Genomic DNA, 25,343 nt, shown 5'->3' on the forward strand with positions numbered 1-25,343 from the left:
CTCTTCCTTCTTGGAGGATCTTCCCAGTGATATAGCACAGAGATATCAGAGCTAGCTCTGAGCATGCTGTCACAGTTATCACACAGGACAAAGATACCAGTGTTGATCCTAGAAAAAGTAATGTGGCTTTACAATCGAACCAGAGTCCCAGGGGCCTCTCTGCCTCTCTGGTGAAACCTTGCCTTTGGAGCAGGAGGAATTGAAAGGGAGAAAGTCCTTATTTCTTCTCTACTGTGAGAGGCCAGGGAACAAAAAGCTTTTGGAAAATGCCACTCAGTTGACCAACTATTTCATCTTTTGTATATTCTGTGCTAGCTGCATGTTGAAGAACAAATTATTCCCTTGAAAAAACTTCTATTTCTACTGCTTCTTGCAGACAAGAATCAATGTGTGTTGAAAATGTAGGCAAAAAATATAGCCTTGGAGTGGGGACTGTACTAAGACAGAGGCTCATTTAATACCACCTGTGGCAGCACTTACACTATCTATTTGGAACTGCTATGAAGAATGATGTTAAGTCTTATTTGTTTGGAAAAAGCTCGCTTTACCAAGTTGCATCTGTGGTAAATATCTGGACATGAATCATCAGATCTGACCAGAATCTCATTTCTAGTCTGACATCAATTATCGACGCACTTTTGATAAAACACTACCTTCCGGGAAAATCAAGCAATAGGTGCAAAAGATGTTCTCATCAAAAAAACCTGCAATATGAAAAATAATGTACAGAAATAAATAGACAAACAACAGAAGTAAAAGGGAAATGATGTTACTATGAGTCACCTGACTGAGTCTATATGTCTAGCACAGATCAGGAGTGTTTCTAGAATTGACAATATATTTATTCAATGTTAAAACACTGTTTGCAGGAGAAAAACACACCATGTTTTTCTCTGAGTAAAATTTGTGGGGTTTCTGGAACTTGGATATTTATTTAAGTCTTTTCAGGCCTAGATGCAGCATGGATATCATCTGTACTAGAGAAGCTTTTATTCCCGTTTCCTTATAACATACACTGCTTCCCCATAACTGCTGGCAGTTTATAACCAGAACTGTGATTGTGAAAGACGTCTAAACTGGTCTAAGCTAGTCATTGCTTTTAAGCAACAAAATGCAAACAACTCCATCCCCAGGCCAGGATATGAAGAACTTACTTTCAGTGAGTACCACATCAACCCTTTTCCCATTCCTGTTCTTGCACTTACACAGTGCAGATGGTAGAAGAAAGGTCAGAAAATCATTAATATGGAGAGTCTCTCTCTCTCTAGCTCTCCAATCTGCTACTTTCTCAGGAAAAGTGTGATAGATTTTCTTTAGTGTAGTGCCCTCTTCCACGTCCCAAGGAAGTTTAAGATAAGGAAAGAAGGTTTGTTTCCTAGTTTTAGGCTTGTGCACAGAATTGCAGGGAGTAGAGACACCCTTCAGAAAAAAAAAAAAAGCAAAATGGCTGTGAGATGGAAACAAAACCTACAGTGATCTTACCAGACATGTTTTCTCCCATTGTGAAGGTACATCATGAGGGCTGTCAATGAAATACCACACCTGAAGTATTTTTAGAGACTCTTTTTCCTAGTAATGGCTGTTAGAAGCATCCTTATTTAAGGTTCTTTCTGAAGTAAGATATCTGTGGAAAGCTGCGAATTTGCAAGTTTTCAGTACTGTATTTCAAGGCTTACTGGAGGTTCCTTAAACAGGAAGAAAATCTATATACATGTGGTATTATCTATATACATGGTCATTAGGATTAAAATGCCCCTACAAACACACTAACACAAAAAAATTAAAGAAACTTAAACACCTAACACTTTATTGCATCAGCTCAGAGTAATTTTACTCAAACCCAATACTGAGATGTGCTGCAAAATTAATATACCACTTTCTTTTGTTTGCATTACATTTTGATTGTTTAATTTGTTCAAGCCAAATCCCAGAGACATCGTGCAGTTCTTGATCAGAGGGTGCTCACCAATGGCCCCGGGGCTCTCACCTGAGCATGGGCCATGGGACCTAGCCCGGAACAAGGAGCTCTGGCCATGAACCACACAGCAAAGGCTGTCAGAGCAACTGGGCAAGTGTAACTCGATTTGCTATTTAGAGCTGTAGGACTATATACAAAGCAGGAGTACCTGAAATAGTCAGTGAAAAATGGAAAAGCAGCTTACTGTGGATATCTTCTTTTTAATTTTTCAATCATAATCAAACTTGACACTTGAAAAATTTTGGCTAGTCCTACTGTTGGTCTAGAAAAGGACTGAGAGCAAGAGAATGGGAGAGTTCCCCAAAATTTTGAAAACCTTTCCTCTCTACTGTTTCAGATGAGGAAAGGAAAAGGATAGGGTAAAGCCAATTAAAAGTCAACGTTTCAAAAATATTTTTTGAACCCCCAAAATGTAAACTAGCAGTTGAAGTCAGTAATTAGACACCTGTTGTGTTTAGAAAAACTGAAGCATTGGCAAAGTTATGAAAAGACCTTGTTTCTTTCTCACATACAAGTTTCCTCACTCTCCTCTGAGATTCTTGCACCAGGAAGAATTTCTTTTTTGTTGTCAGTAGCTGATTCTTTGCTGGTTGGTCTTTCTATATTCTTAGTATCTGTCATCTCTTTGCCATCTGGTTTGAAGCGTTTCGTTATTAAAACACAGAGTACTATGTATAAAAGACAGCATCCTGCCCGTAGTCCTGCAATGAGGCCAAGATAGACATTTCTAGAAAACAAAAAGGTGAAAAAATATGTTTATGTCAACAAAACCTGCCAATTCTGAGTGGAACCAAGCAAGATATCAAATACACTTTGGCAAAACCATCTGTTCTAAGCCAGGTATTGCTCTACGTTTTAAGGGATAACAGACAGAAAGCAAACAATCTCATGGTATTTAGCCCCAGGCAGGTTCTAATCTGGTCCTATACTCCTAGCAGAAAAGCTTCCTGTCTGAAGAGTTCTCCTGTTCAGCAGGCTGTACTGTAGGGCTGGGACAGGAGGAGCTGTACCAGCCAGGGTTTTTTGACTGTTGTCTCAGCCTTTCCCCAGCCCCCCACTGGCAGCACTCAGTGGTCCTGGCTGCAGCTCTCCATGCACCACCAGTCACTTGGATCCCCTCCTCAAGTGGATTTTGTGACATGTCTTATACATTAGGAAGCATAGAAATGACAGATGAGGAAAAGCATCTTCAGTGCTACACTTACTCCATGTTTTTTCCAGTTTCCCACAAAACCAAAGCATCACGGAGTTATTCAGTGCACTAAGGCTTCAGTAAAGGAACTCATTCTGGCGATGTAAGACTGTACTGCAATGTCATATTTCAAATTGAATAAAATTATTTGGCTTATTTGATCTATTAAGGGCTAGTAAAAATAAGGAGTTTTGGTGATTTTAGTATCCTAATCAGAGTATTGACAATTGACTTGGGTAAAGTATACCTTGGTCCTTGGTGACCAAAGCTGCCTCAGAAGTCAAATTCCCAACCCTTTACCAAAGGTTTTGGCTTACCTGAATGCTTTCGTATCATATACCCGGCAAGATCCAGATCCCCCACAGTTCTTTGTCCCCCATTTCAAGCAGGTCTCATCTATCAAGGCACCAAAATAAATAGGGGCTGGGAGTCCTCCTGCAAAAAAAAATTATTACATCATCTCAGACATGAAGATCTCAGCATTTAATGCCACAGCAAAGAAATGAGGAAATGGATCTCAGGGTTTCTGAATTGCAGTTGCATAAAATGGGACTGAGCATCCAGCTCCAGCTTTGAGATTCCAAGATTTGTTAAAATATTTAAATAAGTACCTAAAGGTAGCTGAAAGGATGGAAGATTATAGCATTATTATATTCAGTGAAGAAAATGTTAGTAATTCTACTTTAATAGCATTTTTTTTTTAGATTTATAACTTTTGTTGTTTAAAGAAATAATATAACCAACATTTCTTTTTCAGTCCCCTGTGTGGAATTATGTGCCATGACATATTAATATTTATGTATACTAATGTATCTATTCAAGTATTACACAACAGTTTGCCATTAAAAACGGTAAGCTGAGTACAAAGGTCTGAAATTAAGTACTTGCTCAAAACCAACTAGGTAATAAGTGTATTTTACTTCTGTAGTACAGGAAGAATTCCTTTTAGACAGTCATAACGCTTTAATATAATTAGCAAGCTGTTTCAGGGGTAATGTGCAGTTTTGTGAAGAAAACTATTTCATAAAAGCACAATATAGATTCTCCACAGCATTCAGCTGAAATGTGGAGATTAGGAGAGACATCCAAATGATTACTTGGGTTTGTCTGCGTGGGGAAGATATAAAAAAATCAGCAAACAAGTGAAGATAAGGCAAGTTTGCTCGAGGCAGAACAGACTACATGTCCGAAGACTTGAATGATTATTTATTGCAGATAAACACAAGAAAGAAAATAATAGGCAGAGTACATGGTAGCTCTAAGTGAAAAATGGTCAGCAAAAGGGAACACAGTTGTTAAAGATACCCAGATTGATCAAGCTCTGGTAGTTGTGTCCGTGAATCAAACCCCAAAAATTATGATGAAATTTCCTTCCTCTCCCTGATTCCTTTGCTGCATAGGAAAAATTCTGAAGAGATAATCATACTATATAATTACATACCAGGAAACATGTAGTAACCTCCTCCAAACATTTTGAAATGCATAGTCTGATTACAAAGAAGAAGAAAATTTCTTTTATTCTCATCTGGAGCAAGGACATTGCACTGGCATGCTTTGGACTATCTCTTTGACTACATACTTGGATCCCACAAAGAAAGGAAGTTTTACCTAGTACTCTACCACCTAAAGTTTCAATCCCAACAGCAAAGGATTTCAGGTCTGGTGAAACAGATCTAAAAAGGAAACAAAAATAGTACAATAGAACAATAGAACAACATAGCTATATTCATGCTGTGAAAATCTGCACATGCCCCATTGCAAGAGTACTGTGGCTTACCTAGCATAGCTCAGTTAAACCCTAACCAAAAAAAATTCACCACAGTTAAAGTTCAGATGTGGAGCCTCCTTCCATTAACAATGGATGAGGTCTCATTGAAATACATGGGATAATCTACAGAAACTGATCTTGAACCAAAGAGAACTGATTGTAAACTCTTTTGGGAGAAGATGCACAGGCAAATTAGAGTGAGCCAACTAAAAGTAGGCAGCTCATGTCCATAAGTTAAGCTCCAAGAATCAACCTTGCTTTAGAAGGGGCTGTATTGTGCCGTGGTGAACAGAGGGAACAAGGGTGTGCAATCTTTACTAGCTACATGCAGGTAAAACCCGCCTCTGACTTTAGTGTTCTGCAGAGGCACAGTGAATGTGAGTTACCTGGCTACAAAATCACCTCATTCCTACTAGTGGAGAAACGGTCTGTGCCCATCAGATGAATTGGAAGAGCTGATAAAAAGCAGAGGGGAGTGCTGAGCTTGCACAGGAGCAGGGGGGAGACTCGCTATGGCCAGCCCATTTCCTGAACTGTTTGTGCATCGGTATATTGTCTTTTCAGCATTAACATGAAAGGCTTGTCATTATACACATTACTGTTCTGAAAACTGCCCAGCAAAGTTAGCCTTGCCCATAATCCAGGCATGCCGTAAGAACAGCTGCACTTAGAAAATATTTCAGAAGAACCAGCAGCTTATCCAAGAGAGTTATCTAGTCATGTGCACTGCCTACTGAAGATTACAATTCATCTGCGAGCGCGAGTGGAAAGAAACTTCCACGCAAAAGGCACAGAACATTGCCTTTTCTTCCAAGTGTAAAACAGCAGCGCTGCTTTACAACCAAAGGAATTAAAACAAAAATATTGCTGACATAGTTCTGTTTATACCAGCTTGACAAAAAATAGGAATATCAGACTTCTCACAACACAGAAAACATTGTGAGGCAACAAGGCAACAAAGGCGAAAGTTTTTCTCCTGAGTAATGTGAACAACATAGTCACCTTCGATATGGGTTAGCACCACATCTTATTTCGAGTTCATCGCTCTCTTAAAAACACCCCCGTCAATGGAAGTGAAAACTAATGTTCAGGATCAGCATAAGGCCCATTTACTTCATTACCAAAGTATCTACTCAGCCTCAAATTGGAGTTAAATTGGTGGGCAGGCATTTTGCTTTCTGTGCCTCTGAACAGACCTGGATTGCAGAGTACAGGCAAAGACTCAGGGCCCCAGTTTGACCAGCATGCCATGCTTAACAATAGGAATTAAATGGTAGATACCATATTCTATTTCTCTTTCCCCAAGCTTTATGGTCAAGGTAAGGTAAAGTATTTCACCTAAACATAATCATGTATGTAGGAGTGCCTCCTAAGCCTAAAATAAATGCACATGCAGTCTGTAATGCTAAAAAATAGGGAAATGCTTTGGTACAGCTTTCTCTTTGGCATTGTCCCAGAATTGCAGAGGAATTGCCAAGCCCATGCTCTTGTACTTCCACACAGCTGCAATTGTGAAACACCTGAAAGGAGATGAGAAGAATAATTTATTTAATCAGAATTCATTTAATCAGAATTCAGCTCACAAAACTATTTTAGTAGCTAGATTTCTCGCTCCCTGTAACAGGCGGGCTCTTGTTTACACTGAAAGAACCTCCCTAATCATCTCCACAGACTGATGGCCAAGTTCATTGGTATGCTCCAGCCACTCTGAGCTGCTCCAGAGTCACAAAGCAACTGTGATTCTATTTCAGCCATGCCATTGCTAGGACAAAAGGTGCTCTGCGTATGCTTAAAATGGGTCAAAGCTATAAAATTCAGCCATTCTGTTCAGGAGTCCTCTGAAGTAGATGAGTAACAATAAAAAATATATATGTGGATCCAGAAATGCAAACATGTGTATCTACCATTATGTATCTAAAACAGCATTTGGTGCTGGATTGAGAGCAGGCTGTTTCATAGCCTTTGAATTTAGCAGGAGACATGGGTTTGAAAACCAATTTCCCTGAAGTGAAGCACGAGAATGTTGATGGGATATATGAATAGAAGCCTGGAAGTGTTGCTTGTCTTTTTCACTGTTGTTGCATGAAGACAATTCTGCTTCTGCCAGAAGACATGATCATCTGCACACACTTTTTGAAACCTACTGTTTTTAATGTTCTTGCCCAGGTAGGAGCGCTTGAAGTCCTAGAAATGGCTTTGCTGATGATACACTGAACAAAATGGCCAGATGCATATTTACAGAACTATTGGCTGTACAATTTAGTGCTTTGACTTGCTTTCCTGAGCTAAGGCAGCTCAGGAAAGCGGGCAATTCCAGTATGATCTGCAACAGTTTGCAAAACCAGCACTCATAATTTTATACAGGTCTGCTGCACGTGAGTTAACACCACAGGACTTTGCTAGTATAACAACAGGACTAGTAAAGGTCTTCTAAAGCAAACCCCTCTTGGCTGTGTTGTACCTACACAGTAAAAGATCTACTGAGAAACTTAAAGCTGAATTTATGGTCATCTTGCTGAGAAGCAAATAAACTTTAAGAAAATCTAAATTAAATTTTAAAACAAAAGCATTCAAGAAATGTAAGTTCAGAGCCTGAGGTTTTAATGTCTTTCCTGAATAGCTCATTTACCTCATGCCAGCTCTTTTAAAAACCCTCCCTGCAACCTTGTACTGAGTTTCTATGAGGTTAAAACATACAGAAGGGATGATTGTGTCTACAGCATTTCTTAATCACAAAGCCAAAAAATTAATAGATGGAGAAATCTAGCTGCTACATCTATAATCATAAAATCATAGAATAGTTTGAGTTGGAAGGGACCTTTAAAGGTCACCTAGTCCAACCCCCCCTGCAATAGCAGAGACATCTTCAACTAGGTCAGGTTGCTCAGAGCCCAGTCCAACCTGACCGTGAATGTTTCCTGGGATGGGGCATCCACCACCTCTTCAGGCAACCTGTTCGAGTGTTTCACCATCCTCACCGTAAAAAAAGTCCTCCTTATACTAGTCTAAATCTACCCTCTCTTAGTTTAAAACCATTATCCCTTGTTCTACCACAACAGGCCTTACTAAATAATCCTCTATCCACCTATATATTTACCATATTCTTTCCCATCCCAGTTGATGATTTACATCCCGCAAAGCAGGCTGTCATGTAAGTGATCCCATCAGCCCCACATACAGGGTCCCACTGATCCAGCTTGCAGCTGCAGTCAGCATTGCAACTGGCCTTGAAGCTGTTTTTGGGGAAGGAAAGATGCTTTAATCTGGAGGAAAACAGAAAGAAATGAACAAATTATTTAGTCAAATTATACAGTTAAGCAAAATATCAGTGAGTAGGCAGGAAAAACATGGGAAAAGTGAAGCAATAAACATGAACAGGTATCTGCTACTAACCAACGGACTGTGAAGTTGTCAAAGGGAGACTAAGCTAATTTCAGCTAAACCAAAGCTCTCCTGAGATTTTTCATAAAGCATTACCATTTTGATCAATTGTTGCTGAAAAGGCACTCACAAACTAGGTATTCTTGGGTGAGAGGGAATATTTGGTATCACTTTTTCACTTGAAAACTCAACCCAAGAAAAAGAAATTCATACCTAGAATCTCTTATCACCTGCAGACTGGCCATGCTTTTGCTTAGTATTAGCTGTCATACCATATCTGGGTGCCAGAAGTGGTGATGTAAAACTACATAAAACTACAGTAGCAATTAGTCCTTGACATTTTTTTCACTGGATCAGAGCCGCTTAGTGGAAACTAAAGTTGCTTGAGTCTGAGTGAGAAGTGCTGCTTCTGTCTGAGCTCAGACCACATTCAGCAGCAGCAGCAGCCCTGCACCTGGGATGGGCTTGTTCCCCGTTTCTTATCAGATCTCATTCCTTGTTGTATATTATCAAGGACTTTCATAGCTTCCATTTTTACCAACATTTCTGTAAGAAACATCAAAATCAGGCCCCAAGGAGTTAATCTAAGTGGATGACAACTAGAATTGAGAATTTACAAAGTGGACAGCAATGCTGAGGGCATGGTAGCAGGGCTCAGTTTTCAGAAAGTGTTAGGAGTCCACCATCGACAAATCACCCCGGCTCTGAAGTCACTCACATGATAAAGGAAAAATTGTTCAGGATTTGCCTTTTCTTCCTCTTTACCCCTCAATCCAAAACACACCTCAAGGGGGTTAGATTTCCCCTAAGTCTTTTAGAGGGGAAAATAACTGGGGGGGTGTTTAGCCTTCGTTAGGCTGTTGCTCATCTTCAGACTACAAATTGCTGAACAGGTAAAACAGTATGTCAGTGGCTTAACCGGAGCAATCCTAGCACATGCTAAATTCTCCAGTCTCCGTTCTCCTGGAGAAACTGTAATTGCCCTTTCAGTATTTGCTGTTCTGATGTTTCTGCTTATTTTTAATTCGCTTTACAGCATGATACTGTTGCACTCAACCAGAGTTCTCTCTGCTGTGAAGTCCTCTAACATCTTTTATGTAACTAACCAGAAACTGAACTGGGTGTCAAGTTTGCCAAGACAACTTAGATATTTCCCTGGACATAGGCTCAGTTTCAAAAAACACAGGAGTGCGTTTCTGTCTGAATTGAAAATCTAGCAAGCCCTGCTGGATTCAGTTTAATCCTTTAAAATCCCTTGAAATTTGTTGGATCAGACTGAGCTAAATTTAAACAGTAGGCAATTGTGGCAGGCTGCTAGAGTCCAAAAAATGTTCTCAGGAAAGCACGACCATGGTCCTGGTAAGGGAGGAGAAACACCTGGCTGGGCAGCACACACTCCTGACATGAACAATTTCTACCTCCCAGCTGAGAAAATGGACACAGGCAGGTCAGCAGCTCCAGATACCCAGGGAGGCTGGTAATGCCCCACGCAGGCTGATAACTACTGATCTAGAGGATGGTCCCTTCTAGAGTCAAAGCCATTGAGGGACTACGGGGAAGACACTTCCAACATTTTTTTTTATATCCCACTCCCTACACGGTAGGAGGAGACAGGCTTTAAGTTGAAGCGTTGAAATAGAATATAAGAATTTAATTTGCCTGTGATTAATTTCATCTTAATTAGTAATTTGCAAGAATGTAGAGGTATATTGTCATCAATATGCCAATTGCCAGCAATAAACAATTTAGAAAAAGAAACGTCCACTTAAAACAAAATTTGAAGAACAAAACTGGGATATTCTGCCCTTCCCCAACACCAGGTATCATTTCAGCCTGACAAGTCTATCTCAAAACCTTGTATTTTCTTGTGTGTATCACCGACAAGGGAGTTGTAAAACGATATAATCTCAGTAGCTCCACTCTAACTGAAACCACACTGATTCACACTAGCAGATGACCTAATACAGGTCAATTTCTACAAAAACATTGTTGTCTTTAAACAGACACATATATTAATTTTTTATGCAAAAGGATTTAGAATTATGCTACAGCAAATCAACAGAGAAGATATGTTTCAGAACTCATCCAAACTCAAAACAAGAAGTTTTCTAGAATAGAAGGTTTGTAGTCCAAATGAGATTAAAAACCCTGATTGTTTGTGTGAGGAGGGGAATACAGGTGCGTGCACCATGTTCTGCATGGGGCAGGAAGCAACCATAAAACATGACACAACCAAGGGGATACAAACCCAGAGTAGGGCACTGTCAAACCAGCCACCTGGAGCACCTCACAACTGCATATAAAGTAGAAAAGGTTTAACAAATAGGCTGCTATAAAAGTGATGCATGCAAACTTTGCCATTTTAGTTATGTGGAGTTTGAATTTCTTGATCAGAAAGCCTCCTAAAAACATCCCCAGGATTGTGATGGGTAAAAGTATCACACCTGCAAATAGAAGGTAATGAAATGTTAACCTCTGTCACTTGCATTGACACTTTTTAGAATAAATATCTGGTTTTAGTAGTTTCCAAAATATCAAATACTGACCTATTTTCAGACTTATCCTTGAAGGTTCTGACTTTCTATTACTATTAAGTAATTTTACTTACTTCTTCATTATCTTTCAAGTCATGTTATGGCTTTAAAAAGCTTAATGCCTCAATATTCCCTGCCTTTTTACTGTACTGTTTTTTGTATGTATACAGATATAATCAAATCTATACAAGTGCCTGTTAGAAACTGGAGTAAATGAGATAGATGTCTTAGCTCATGGGCATTTCTTGATCTAAAATCAAACATTAAACTTTCTGAAAGTTACAAAAAAAATAATTCTCCAAAACAGAACATGAAAGGAAGCAATGTCTGGTTTTGCATTGGATTCCACTTTGCTCTGAGAGTGAATAACAGAAAGATTTGCATTTAGATTTAATCTCTTCAGCATTTCACAAACTCCAGCCCTAATATTTACATGCTAAATTGAGACCTTTTACAAGGTATTATTGTGAGCAGTTTGCCTTTCTCTGTGTGTTTGTTTGGGGGTTTTTCCTGCCTCCAAAAAAAGACGAAAAAGTAAGTTATTCCCCCATTTGTACCTGATCCGAAGCAAAGCAGCATGCCTTCAGATTAAAGTACTGGAATAACAATTCTACAATGACCTCAAACATGCTGCTTTTCTTGCCAGGTTATGAGACCATATTAATCACAATAAGATTAATATAGTTTCAACATTCTTTTTTTGTAGAACATTACAAAGAACTTATTTTGAGAGAACTGGTAAATAGAAAAAGAGCTTTGAGCTCAATGAAATTACTCAGAATTTTATATTTTGGTTTCTTATTGCTTATAAAATTTGTAAACAAAATGGAACATTTATACCATAATGTTATTCTGACAAGGAAAAATCACACATTTCATTAGACATGTTCTAAATTAAATGTTTTTTTCTTTTAGTTGTTACGTATTGCAGTTTATGTGTGGGTTTTGTTCAAGAAAACAGACACATTCATAACCCAAATCTCACTGAGAAAAACTTCAGCCAAAAAATATCCACCCAGTTCTAATAATCCTCTAGCTCACTAATTAGGAACACTGGGAAAATTAACACTAAAATCAACATCCATTTTCAAAATATGGTAGGAAAACTAGTAAACCACTACATACTTTTCTTTAACCAAAAAAGTTCACAGAAGCACCTTCTGTGATTCTAAAAGGAATCAAAATAACAAAGAAAAGCTTCCTTTTTGACACTGGGATTTAAAAAGACAGGTACCTACCAATTAGAAAGATGGCTCTTGCCACTGATAAATTAAATTGCTGCTCCATAAACTTTGTTTCATAGGTTATCAACCCAACAAGAGAATTGTACTGCAGAATAGTGAGGAAGATGTACACCAGGAAAACTGGATTTCCAAACAGCTTCTTTAGAGCTGGGAAGAAATCTGCAATGGAGAGGTATATGCTGTACACCCTGCTAAACACAGAGAAGAGTTGTTTTGACATCCTTTGGATAACAAAACTAACTTTGATTTAATTACTGGCTGATATTGCAGGTTAAACACATGCTTGCTCGAGGGGGAGTTTTCTTCATTGCCAGCACATGACTTACAGGAGCAGCAAGGTTGAATGGCACTGTGGATGCTGAACTGGGAATCAGAAATGCTAGATTAGCTCATGTGTGACACAGGACTGTTAATCAAAGGCACTAAGGCTTGCAACACTGATTTTCAGTGTCTGTATAGGGCAGTGTCCCCAGAGGATCACTGACTTTCTATAATGTACTAAATGAAAAGTTTGGTGTCTAAAGCAGGAGCCTCCACAAACCACACAGGAGTCCCACATGAAGCTGATATTCAGAGAAAGGAAGCACCTGACCTAAAAAAAAAAGGCTGGAACCTTTCCTGACACCCTTGATTAGAGTATCTAAGTCCATGAAATTAAAGTGAAGACAAAACCTGCATTTAGCTTGCAGGCTGGCTGTTGGCACACTTGCCTAAAAGATGACAGTTCAAAACACATCCGCCATAGCCACTAAGGGGTGTACATGCATGCATACATATGAATAAAGCCCTTGAGGGAGTCCAGCAATGGGTAGTTGGGTCTGATATTTCCTGTTTGAGGTTAATTTAGCATCACTGAACTCATATACAGGAGCTACGAATCCATTGAAATACCTCCCCCAGCTGATCCAGTACTTCGAAACAGTTTCCCTCCCACATGTTGACCTCAGTGAAGCAGCAACCTGTTGCCTGTGGACTGGTCATTAATGAGGGATGGGATGCTTTCCCCCTTCTTCCTTCATAATCATAGGATTGTAGCTGTAACACATCATATGACAACTACTGTGTTGAACTAAGAATCTCTGCTGCTCAAAGCAACAGCATGAGCTTTTTCCAGCTGCCTGACATGAGAGGACTGAAACACACCCTTAGCATGTAATTCTAATACTAAAAATTAAAAAGAGGATTTTTGTTCATCATTTGCTCTGCAAAAATGTGCATTTTTCTGAGGGTTGTGCAAATCCGTGCTCAGCTCGGAATGAACCCAATACAGAGAGTTCACATGCAAACATTTGGGCAACAATCTTTCACCTTTTACTGCCTCCGAGAACTTTAACTGCGGCTGAGCTGGGGGGTCTGTTTTACAGTGATCTCCTTGAATAGATATATGATTTATCTTCAGGTTTTCTTTCTCTCCTTCTTTTGGTAAGGAGTAAGGCAAAAACCAGAAAGGCAATGAAGCAACAAAGTTGACTGCTCCACAGAGAAGCAACCCAAGCCACCAGGCACCAACCCAACGGGTATCCTTAGGATTTATGCTGATGGTATCTATAAAATACAGAAAGACAGGAAAATAGATTAAATATCATGCAGAGCACTTAAATCTACTCTAGCTATCCTTATATGCATTGTTTAAAGACCAGAACAGAGGTGATTTATGTTTCATATGAGGAATTGAAATGTAGCTAGTATCAGATCAGTCCCATGCAGTCAAAAATAGATCTCTCCATTTAGAGCCATGGAGATTTCCTTGCCACAATCTTCCAGCACTTTCTATGGGAATCAGTGACAGCAAGAGAGCCCTTCACCACCCAAAAATAATTTCCCTTTCTCAATTTCCTCACTGTCCCCTCTTCCTTTCATTCCCAAACTCAACAGTTTTTCCTTGAAGTTCCTCAAATTTTCCCTGGGATTAGAGACTTTGCTGCATGATTTTTAAGAGAACATAATTTTTGCCAAGTGTTGAGAGTGTCCATGAGCAAAGGCCTTTCGCTGTTCCCTCAGCGTCGGGACGGCCTCTCATTCGCTCGTTTGTTCTCAGCTGTGCAGCAAGGGTGTAACAAGCGTGTGCACAAGCATAAAGAGGTGCAAAATTTTTCTTCAGTGGGGACAGGCATCTTGTATCAAGGGCAATCACACTACAATGCTGCATATATTAAAATGTAAATAACACCAGCTTTTGAGTAGGAAAAGTTTTCTAGAGAGCTCCCCTTTTTGATGTAGTGTACTGGGAAGGTGCTTCTTGGCACACGGGTGCCTGTATCCAGCCATCTTCGCAGTTAGTGCACCACCCCACGGTCTCTTACCAATGTCCACAACACCAATGTCAACCCAGAGGCTGGCACAGAAGGACCCAAGCAGGAAGCCCAGGGTCGGCCCAAACATGCCGGAGGACCTCACCAGGCCTGTAAGAGAAGGGAGGCAGCACAGGAGAGTGAGAACAATGCTGCACAGAGAAACACATCTTCTTCTCTGAGGGTAAAGAAAGGAAAGAGGAAGGACAAGACAGAAGAGGGGCACAGGCCATTAGGGGATGTCTACTGGCAAGTTTCTGAACAGCAAGAAGATAATCCATAAACTGCCAACACGCTAGCTGCGTTGTGGAAGCGGGCTCCTTCACCTGCACAGGGCTTTGTTGATGCATGGTCTCATGTGGAGCCCCACAAGAATTTCATTGCAAGATTGGTGTCTTGGAAGAAATAGGAAGAAAGACAATAACATTGCAATGATTTTCATCCCTCCTCCTACCTACTTCTCTCCTCAGATGTTTGTAGTTGTGTTGTTCAGTTTGTGGTGATTAACAAACGAACATACAACTCTAGACCCGTTGGATCTATCATAGGCCTACCTGCAGCTCTTTTTACAGCTTGCATGACGTTCTGTGATTATAGAAGTCAGGAAATTTTCCTGTAGTATGCATTCAGGTCCCTAGTTTAATTTTCAGTAGCAATAGTTGATCTGACGATGTGCGTATAAGAAGGCATCTTTGCGTTTTGGAGTCACATTAGGATGACAGGGACAATAAAAGTGAGCGGACATGGAATTAGGTACAGGACCCTGAGAATATTTTCAGTAGGCAACAAGGAGATATAAGCATCCCTGTGTGTAATCAAAGTTCATTAGAAAGAATCTTTTTGGATTCAGAATGAACAAATCAGCTAACTGTTGTGTTAATACGTATTTATGCAGCTGTAAAAAGAATCAAGAAATCTAGTGACCAGGTAATGACCTCTTTGAAACCAGCTTTCAGTTTTGCTGCTGGCCTCACTGAGGCTTCCATTTCCTGCTCTGTCTTTACTTATAAAGGAGATAACATGGGATCACAAGAAAGTGGGATGGCCCTAGAGGCAAATAATAAGCTGTGAAGGCTAGTAGAAACCTAGGAAACTGGGACTGCATTTTGCTGACAGGGTATGTAGATACAGTGAATTTTGATTTTGGTGACTGCTGTTGGTAATCAACGTAAAATAAAATACCCTCAAAATAATTCAAACACAGGTCCTCACGTTCCCTTGTCACTTGTGTTGATCCGTTGAAGTTTAGTTGTAAGGGGGTAACAGTTTCAAAAAAAGGTCAGTGATTTGGATTTCTGAATTCCAGCATGGAACTGCCGCCTAGGAGCTGTTCAAAATTGCAGAAGGCTTAATTCTCTTTGAAAAAATTGAATTCTTGACCAAGTGCTTGTCTGTTCTTGCCTACATTCAGCACTATGTTCTGTAAACACTACTGTGTTTTTCTACTGCAGAGATTTTTCTCCTGTTGGTTTTGCAAAGTGTCTTCTGAATATAGTGCTTGCTCAGCTTATGATCAAGCACTACTGTAACAAACTCCTACAGCAAAATTTAATCATACAATTTTTTGTCTTTGCTTCATTGCTCCAATTGCATATTGCTTTCACTTAGTTTTCTCATTTTATTTCATTAGTCTTTTAGACTAAATTCTGATGCTTCCAAAATGACTGACTTCTACAGAGTCAGGATTTTGACACTAGAAGGCAGGAATTAGCTCTTTACGTTTATTTATCAGTGAGTCTAAAGTAGAACTTACTACTCAAAACTAGACAAGCTCATCTCCAAAGTTCAAATACTCAGTGGCAAATTTCAAAAATAAACACATAAAAAACAGCACACCCATACCAATGGCCTTGTGTAGTCTATGCAGTATATTTCTTTAAGCTATTAGATAAGCTATTCGATAAGCTAAGAACCATAAGGCAATAACTTTGCATATGTATAGTTTTTAAATTAAATTTCACACTTGCATACCCTTCAAATTCAAGAATGACTTCACTAAGATAATATGCTTGTATTGTGATAAAACAAAACCAAATAAGTTCACTGTGATATTTTCTCAGCATATTTTTCCTTCATAATATTTCTTCTTTGTAATTAATGAACAGACTAAACCACAAAGCAAAAATCATACACGCTTGTCAGTTAATCAGCTGCTGCATATTGAACATAGCTCAGCTAAGCCCTTGTATTCATGAGTAATTTGGCACACCATAACAGGTATTAAAATTTCCAACATACATTGGCTTCAGATATGTTTCTACTGAAGCCATGGGTTCAATAGATACAAGATTATATGCTAGTGCTCAACTCGATGAAATTTTATTCATTCAAAACCTCTTCTTTACTGAGAAACCCACGGAAGTTAAATACTCATTAAATATATTTAATTGTTTATTATACCTCTTACATGGTAAGTCTGATGGCTACTGCCATTAATCAGCCATGTCAACATTCAGTTTCAAAGCAAACCAGAAATTCTTAAAAATTGGCTGCTGAAATTATATTAGTATAGGTGCAACCCTCTTATGTTTGTTGGCAACACTTCTATAGGCACGTAAACAGAAGCTGAACATCTGAAGACCATAAAATAGCTAAATAAACTAGGTGCTTAGCATGGTGCAGCATTTATGGAATAACCTCTCAGTCAGAGCAGTTGGCCTCAAAGGTCACTCCAACAAGGTCCTCTCAGAACAAAGCAACCACTGAGATCCTAAGATTCCTGACCCTTGCCAAATGCCAATTGGATTTAGACACAGACTGAGATCATTATAACTTACAGTCGTACTGAGTAGAGACCCTACACAGAATTACTTCTCAGGACTGTATATGGCGTACAGTGCATTGTACCACCTCAGGACTGTGTTGATGGCCTGGTAGAACTAAGTAAATTAAAAAGGTTCTTTTAAACTCAGTCTGAAATCTATAGAATTTCCTGAAAACAAATCAATTTCCTGTCTTACAGAGTTCTACAGAAAAACTACAGTCCTCTACTAAATTCCATAAAGCATCTTAACAAAACCACTAATTTTACTTTTCTGTTCCTTCCTATGGCCACTCTGGTTTTATTGCTGTAAAATTGTCATTTGCACTATAACTCTGCCAAAAATAGTTAAAAGGATTATATTAACACTCCATAAAAAGCTGTGTCTGCTTCAAAATAATTTACGTTCTTGCTCAACAAAACATCTAAGGGCAGGAGAAAAAGGAGAGACAAGAAGGTGACACTTCTTGCTCAGACTCAAGTAATAAGATCAATGGTCAAAATTCATCAGCAAGGCTTGACTTTTTCATTATAGGACTTTTTTTAATGTGTTTTACAAAAACACTAATCTTAAACTGATTCAGTCAATTGTTAAAAAAATCAGATATAGAAAACAACTAAAACTGGTCAAGAAAAGGAGTTTCAGCTCTGTGGAAAAGACTATTTCAATATTTACTTTTTTTGCAAATTGGGTCAGTCCATCAAAATGGTGTAAGAGACTGAAAATGGCTTTTCAGACTGTTAAAATGCAACATTTTGATACTTGTAAACAAAATACTTCCTTTCACTTGCATGACCGAAACAAATTTTCATTTTGGTTGAATCCATACTATTCTCTGTGTCTATTTTATATTTTTAATCTCACTTCCCCAATAGCCTCCAACCTGTCACGATCTCTCCCAGACCAGATTCTGACAAGAAAATATTTCAGCTGGACTTTTTTGAATACCTTTAATTAGAAGCTCAGAGGTGATTTCACATTCTTTGAATAACTGCTGAGTGGAACTTTTTTTTTTTGTCAGGTCCCTTCACAATACTTTGTTCTCTTCAGCCTGCAGGTTTCCTCATCCCCTAATGAAGGCATTTGAAATGACCTTACCCTGTAGCATTACATACTGAGCTCTTCCTAAAACTGTGTGTCTTACTGTCTTTATGACCAATTCAATTTCATCAAGTTTACTTCAGGCAGCAGTTCTGACCTCCCTCAGCCATGCAAATACTCCATGTTATTAAATCAGTTTGGCAAGAAATTAATTTGCTTGGGTGTAAGTCTTGGTGTTTGGGCAACAACCTATCTTCCATCAAAACAACAAAATTTCAGTTAGAAGGAATTTGTTACAACACCCTGGCAAAGGTTTGTTTGTTCCTTTGGTAACGTGAATTTAAAAAACTTTCATTAGGAAGTGTGCTGCATGTGAAATTCAAAAAGTCAGGTAGAAGCTTCTGAAACACGTTTACATTACTGTGATTACTTTACTGATCCTTACATTAAGGATCATTCTCTTATCTGTGCTAGTGATTAGAAATAATTTTATCCTCTGAAGCTGCGGTACTGAAGATGATATTACAGACAAGACAGACATGACTTCTCACTTTGGAGAAATGACTATTTTGTTATGCTTCTCTTAATCACAGAGAAAACTGGCACATGTAGCAGCAGCCACTTGGGGAAAGCAAAAGGAGCACCTGGGAAATATCCTACAAAAAAAACCCATAAGATCTCTTTTGCATTGTTTTTTTTTGTCTCTGTACAACTCAAAATTATCCAGAATAGAGCAGATGATAGATTTTCTTGGCTACAGGAATGTCAAAGAAAAGAATGTTTAGCGTAAAACCCACTCATTTGCATATTACCTATGTAAAATGCTGAGTTTTCTTCTTTAGAAAAATCATCAATGTATGAAACACCCAGTGGCATAACTGGTGCTTCCCCAATTCCACGTAAAAGGTTCCCCATCAACACAAAGAGCCACAGATAGGAATTTGTTGTTTTCTCACATCCTGCAGGCCATAAACATTTACATTTCCGTGAACATAATTCTGACAATACTTTATTGCAACAGAAAAATAACATAAAATATGGGGATTTGCAATCATTATAGCATGGGTTTGTATATACCATGGTTTCTAACAGGGGGTTTACTGCTTTCCAGTAAAAGAGAGCATATAAAACGGGGACAAGCAGAAGAAGGGAACCCAGCATCAGAGCTTTTGCTTACCAAAATTTTTCATTGTGCTGAGAGTTTCTGTAGCATCTGTGACTGGATGGCCCTCAGACGGTGCTGGGGAACAAGCTGATACACTTGTAGAGGAGTTGTCCACAGTAACAGTTATCCTTTCATAATTATAACTGGAAAAAAAACCTATATGAACTACAACTGACACATGAAAGACTGCTTTGCAGGAAGCGTGTATGAGCCTTGTGTTCATATATATTCATTCTTGATAGATGCAGGCAAAGCGGAGAGGCAACCCATTTCCAGTGCTTTTGCTTAAAAAAAAGATAGGTATCTTCATACCTTTTTTCAAATTGCTCTGATCATTCTAACCCGAATATTTTCTTTAGCTTAAGAGTAAAAAAGCTGTTTCCAGGGCTTAAGAGATCATTCTTTAGAGTGAAGGACAGAGGCAGAGTCCATCCACAACTGTCTACATACAACAGTGTTGATGTTTTTCTATACTGGCACCAGTTTCTTACCTATGTGACAGACATGTAACAGAGATTTCTGTGCTAGTTTTAGCCTATCTGTGTCTATAAAGAGATTAACACAGGCTGCAGAACACACGTGTTTGTCTGTATTTAGGCAGCCAGCTACTACAGCAACTCTGCTAAGCAAATTAAAACCAGCTTGAGTACATTTACGCTACATTGCTATAAATGGAGAGCAGATATTCCCTCTGACTGTGCAGTCAAAAGGTAACCTTTAATATTGTGATGGATGACAGTGAGGTCCCCACTGCCACTATGTTTTGTTCAGTGTTGTGGAGAATAGGTAATCTTCAGAACTCGGCCGTGAGCTTGGATTAAATCAGATATTTCCATAGCTCTGCGTCTGGCCTGTGCTGTCTCCCACAGTGCAGGTTCCCAAGCAGAGCAAATGACTGTGGCCACTTCCCATATCATGGTCCTCACATACAATTCCTTTCATGCCCTCCTTTTCACAGGTATTGGTCTTGGAACTAAAGAAGATGCACAAATAAATTCTAATTTTTGAGGGGAAAAAGGGGTTTTATTTTCAACTACTGTTCAGTAAGGATGCCAAAGGATTGTAGAGGTATGAACTGCTTCTAACAACAATGTAAGCACTAAAGCTTAGATGTAAAGGTGTATTTAGATACTTAACTATCCCTGAGTTCAGCGGAAATACGTACAAATCTGCATAATTTTGAAGAGCTTAGCATGAATAGCCACCATGCAGAAAGCAACCTGTTCCATCAATATCTCAGTACAGTCCATTTAAGTATATATAAAAAAAAGCAGAACAGTTGAAAAAAACCCATGTGTCTACATATATGTACACTGCAGGTGAAAACTTCAACCTGCTTTATCCCTAATTATGTATAAGTTCTGTAGAAACCTGAGGTTTCTGTCTTACTTAACTATAGAAAGAGGTAAGCTTTCAGAGAGGAAATCAGAAAGCCAATAATAAAAAATCCACCTATTAAAACCTTCCTGTTATCTGGAAGAAACTACTATTGTCAAGCTTTTAACTCAGGTGTAAGATTAAATAACACTTCATATGGTCAAATTTAATTAGTGCACAACGTGAAAGCTCTGTATTTACCGTCCCATTAGGAACTGAGGCAACACTGACAAAAATGCTCCTAAAGACATGATGAGACATCCAACAGCAATTACTTTTGGTCGATGAACTCTTGGTCCAAGGTAGCTCACCAACACCATTACCATTAAGTTACCTGTATCAACAAGAGAGAGAACCAGTAAGATTACAAAAAGAGATATTTTTTTAAGGGGGAAAATATATTAAGAAGCAGTATTTATCCACTGTCAAAGAAAGTACACTTACCTATCTCAAAGCTGCCATCAATAATGCCAACAATTGATGATGAGATTTCAAATCTCCTTTCAATTTGACTAGACATGCTCTTCATGTAGCTTCCAGAAAATCCTTTGGCAAAAAAGGAAAAAGCTAGAGCTCCAAGAAATATCTGAAGAGAGAAAAGAATTGAGTTTGCAAAGAAACAATTTTTTCTTCATGGCTGGAACGCCTGAGCAACGTACTCAAGAAACACAAAAATCTAAGTTCTGCTTTCTAATTCTCTGTGCAGAGATTCTTCCTATTGTTTTCATTAAAACAGAAGATTTCACTTTCTCTTTCAGGGTGGCCTCCAAAGCCTCTCCTACTGCAAAGAAAAAGAAAGTTGACACTGATTGTGTGCACCTTCTACCTTTCTACCCCGTACTGTTTTAGCTGTTTCCCCCCTTAGGGAAAACTTTCAGCATAATGTTGTTCATTACTGGTACTATTATTATGGCATGTCTTGTTCCTCCTACTTGTTCTGTTCTAAAAAACATGGATAAAAAGATAAAGCTGCAGCTACCACTATGACTACAGCACACCTCTAAATGATTCATTAGTAAAATATGGCCTCACTTTTTAACTTCTCAACACATTTACTGACTGCTGTGTGCTTGGAATCACAACCTAGAGCATCGTTTCTAACACATGTAGTGTCAAACAGTGTCATACAGAACTAACTAAATTTTGATAGAACTTCAAATTATCATTTTCAGTATTCCAGAGAAAATATGTTATGAAGGCTCCTCTCCATACCTTTAACTTTGAACAATTATGGCACACACTTTTGACAGGAACTGTGCTGCCATCGCTGTCCTGGAAGAGTGACTTGCCTTTAACTTCACCAGCAGTGTTTGGCCTGTCCATGGTTTTCCTCCCCCAGATCTGAAATATAGGTCTTCCTGTTTGGAAAATATCACTATGATTAACTATTATTTGCATAAGAATAAAGGTTCCAATGTTTTTCAGCATACTAGACGGTGAGACATTATTTGAGATGCCTACACATTGACACCTTTTCTCAGGAAGGTTGTCAAACAGTGCTCAAAGTGTCTTTGTAATATGCTGAGGATTGATGCACCTGCTTTGTGGAGTCTGCTGTTTAAAATACTTCAGGAACTTCTTGGATAAATAGAAAATTTAGACGTAAATGGCTGACAGTTTTTAGAAATCTTTGCAGAGAAGGAAAGTCCCTAGGAAGCTGGAGGTTAAGAGGTTATGTCAGAGAATCACCATGCTTGAACCAATTCTTATATTCTCAATATCCGCTTTCGATCACTGTTCCAGGCTAAATAGACCTTTGGTATGATCCAGTAGGCTTCTGCTATTCTATTATATTTATAAGGATTTTCTCTAACTGCATAATCTATGAATTTGCAGTAATACTGAACAGCAAGTACTCTGTACCATCCTGTCAACATTCCTAAAAACATTATTTATCGGATAAATGTTTGTAGAATCAGACCACAAATAACGACTGAGGAGAAATAGGGTAGAGAAGAGATATGGCAGGTGAAGATGTTATTAGGGAAAAAGAGGGCACTGATTAAAAGAAACCAATAATTACTATCTTTAAGTCCACAAGTCTCCACGAGTTCCTGCAAGATAGATGATAAATATAGCTATTTCAATGAGACTGCCAAAGTTTTCCATTTAAAAATTGGCTCTGATATAACAAGTCATCTTAGTTATGTTGGTTGATGTAGACTGAGCTGATTGGGGAAACCAGCTAGTACAGAGAGATCTGGAATGATAACAAGTCAAAAAGAGCTATTGCCAAGTTCCTCTGTTGGAAAACCAGTGCAGTAGTACCGAAATCAATTAGTTAGCTTCAATATACACTGGCACATGTATTAGAGGAATATAGAGGAACGTAAGTCAAGAAATTGGCCTGTAACATTTCTCCCTGCAAGACAGTGGGATCTTAGACATCCCACTCTATTTAATTCCTCTGGGAACTTCTGGAAGCTCCCCTCCTGCAGGCCCCAGGGGCCAGCTGACCCATGAGCAGAGGCCATTTAAGTGTTACAAAGGATTTCGACACCAGGGGTGTTAGTGCTGTGGCAGGGTCCTGGGCTAACCCACAATGGTCACTCTGTTCCTCTGGAGAGCTCAGTTCTCCTAAGCAAGATGTCCAGGAGCAACCTGGACTCCTAAGAAATGTCTACCCATGCCCAGAAAGGACAACACTCTCTTAGCAATCCAGCAGCCCCCCAAAAGTTACTCCTAATGATTGCAAATAAGCTTTAATGGCGAATAGAGATATAAAGCCTCATAAGCTCTCTACCTTAATTTTTTAGGTTTTAGTTCCAAATCCTACTCAAGTGGGATCCACCAAAAGTGACTATAAAAAGCAAACACATGTATATTTCAGTGATCCACATATGACATTTCTAAAGGGACCTAACCTTCCTTAGACCATCTTCAGCAGCTCTCAAATCAAAAAACACTGAAAAAAGAAGTTATAGATAATTAAATTATGGTACCCCAATATTTTCAGGATGGGAGTTGAAATACAGAGTTCTCTAAAACAAATACATTCTTTATTGATTTGTATTTTGCTGATGATTAACTTTGTGAAACATCTGACTGTTAAATAAACAGTATTTAAATGAGTGACGTGGTTTTCTTTTCACAATATTTAATGTTATGCTGCCACCCTAATAACCTACCTTAAACTTAAAAAAAGTGTTAAATTGTATAAATACTTCTCTTATGCATAATGAAACAATATTTTCCATAACAACTCTATAAAAATCTGAACTTTGGCAAACCAATGAATCATTGACATCAGTGGTATTTAAAATTAAATTAAGCAAGAAAAATAAGAAAAGACAATTTCTGACAACTTTTAATTAAGAGTAAAGAATAGGTTTTGTACAGTGGGATGCTTTATCACAGTGCTTATCCTTTAAAAAAATATCTAATTTGCAGATTTTTACCTTTGCACTTTACATAATCTCTTTCAAGTTTAGTGACACTGAGATGTACAAAAAGGCTAGTCTATCCTGCGCTAGCACCTAACAATGAAACAAACAAACAAACAAACAAAATGGAAAGAAGCAGGAAGTTAGTGGAAGTGGGAAGAGACAGCAAGAGGCAGAGAGAGAAAACTTACTTTGTGTCACTGCGGTGTCAGACTGTTTCTTTCCCTGCCCTAGGGCTTTCAGGCTTGAAGCCAGTGCAACGTCACAGCAAAAGCGCTGCCTACTCCAACAAGGGGAGCACTCCACTGCATTTTTTTCAAACCTTGGATTTCCTTCTTGTAGTGACTGCAAAACTTGCCCACAATCACCGATACAAAAGCTTTGCAAAAGACAGCAGGTTTCTTGTGTTGTCATTACTTTGGCAGCCTACCTGCCAGCACACTAGTGGTGCCAGTCTCTGCCAGCAAGAACAACTTAATTTCTTTATTCTTTTTTTTTTTTTTCCTGAAGTCTAAACACTAAAGTTGCTTTAAGCACCTCTCCAAAGGTGACTTCCTACCATCCACCTAACAGCCATGGAATGGCTCACTTCACGTACAACAGCCCTGAGAGAGCAGGCTGTTTTCCCAAGCATCTTACCTGCAGCCTCAGTAGCTTGCACTTCTTGGTGCCTTTGACAAGGGTCAGCAGAGATACTAAGGAATGACTTAGCTCCTCAGAGGGCATGAATTGCATATTGACATCTGTCAGTTTTTGGTACTTCTTTGGGACTTCTGTGTCACAATCCCAACACAGAGGTGCAAGTGGGCTACACCCTTGTGGAGACCTAAAAGAGAAGCGGATGGCCCCAGGAAATCACAGCCTCCCTTCAGACCCCCTGTCTACTATAAATCAGGATTATTTAACACCACAGACAGTTCCTGCAGGTGCCAGCAGGAGATGTGAGATGACACAGCTGTCCCTCCAAGCCAGCTACACACTGGCCAAAAAAAAAAGAGTGAGCGTACTACCCACAGCTAGCCCAGCTCTCGCATCCTAACAAACCACGAGTATCAGCTCCCACATGTAACAAGGCAAATACAGAGTACAAATCTGCCTAATCTGTGTCTTTTCTAGAGAACACTCCAGTACAAGCAACAATTCTGGCCCAGAAGTCATTCCAGGTATTATCAACAGAATCTCAAGTAATGGGTTTTGGTCATCTGGTTGCATGTAACTGCATGGTGC

The 25,343-nt window shown here is 39.0% G+C and overlaps 1 protein-coding gene across 5 annotated transcripts; it reads right to left on the minus strand.

Moving 5' to 3' along the window:
• Positions 1–1,780: 1,780 nt before the first annotated feature.
• On the minus strand, positions 1,781–24,394 carry LOC130150214 (solute carrier organic anion transporter family member 1C1-like). Of its 5 annotated transcripts, none has more exons than XM_056340908.1 (16): positions 24,308–24,368; positions 24,132–24,209; positions 21,946–22,091; positions 21,178–21,319; positions 20,935–21,067; positions 19,369–19,499; positions 19,004–19,150; positions 14,401–14,499; positions 13,406–13,642; positions 12,092–12,256; positions 10,568–10,763; positions 8,036–8,201; positions 6,277–6,458; positions 4,779–4,843; positions 3,488–3,605; positions 1,781–2,705 (listed from the first exon to the last, which is right to left on the minus strand). In XM_056340908.1, the coding sequence occupies exons 3-16, from the start codon at positions 22,054–22,056 to the stop codon at positions 2,483–2,485; spliced, it is 2,115 nt and encodes a 704-aa protein (XP_056196883.1). In that variant the 5' UTR covers positions 22,057–22,091; positions 24,132–24,209; positions 24,308–24,368; the 3' UTR covers positions 1,781–2,482. The 5 variants fall into 5 exon arrangements, with proteins under 5 accessions (XP_056196883.1, XP_056196885.1, XP_056196884.1 ...); XM_056340910.1 differs by lacking the exon at positions 24,132–24,209 and adding an exon at positions 23,477–23,533 and having other exon boundaries at positions 24,308–24,366; XM_056340909.1 differs by lacking the exon at positions 24,132–24,209 and having other exon boundaries at positions 24,308–24,394.
• Between the last annotated feature and the right edge of the window lie 949 nt (positions 24,395–25,343).

Source organism: Falco biarmicus, chromosome 5 (assembly GCF_023638135.1).
Source record: "Falco biarmicus isolate bFalBia1 chromosome 5, bFalBia1.pri, whole genome shotgun sequence".
Classification (NCBI taxonomy): Eukaryota; Metazoa; Chordata; class Aves; order Falconiformes; family Falconidae; genus Falco; species Falco biarmicus.

Excerpts from the sequence above, each read along its gene's own strand:
- LOC130150214 (XM_056340909.1), bottom strand. The coding sequence starts at position 22,056 with ATGGACAGGCCAAACACTGCTGGTGAAGTTAAAGGCAAGTCACTCTTC. Across the intron at positions 14,500-19,003 it reads AAACTCAGCATTTTACATAG|GCCTGGTGAGGTCCTCCGGC; the intron begins GTAATATGCAAA and ends CTTCTCTTACAG. Across the intron at positions 6,459-8,035 it reads CTGGGATGGGAAAGAATATG|GTGTTTCACAATTGCAGCTG; the intron begins GTAAATATATAG and ends ATCTCCTTTCAG.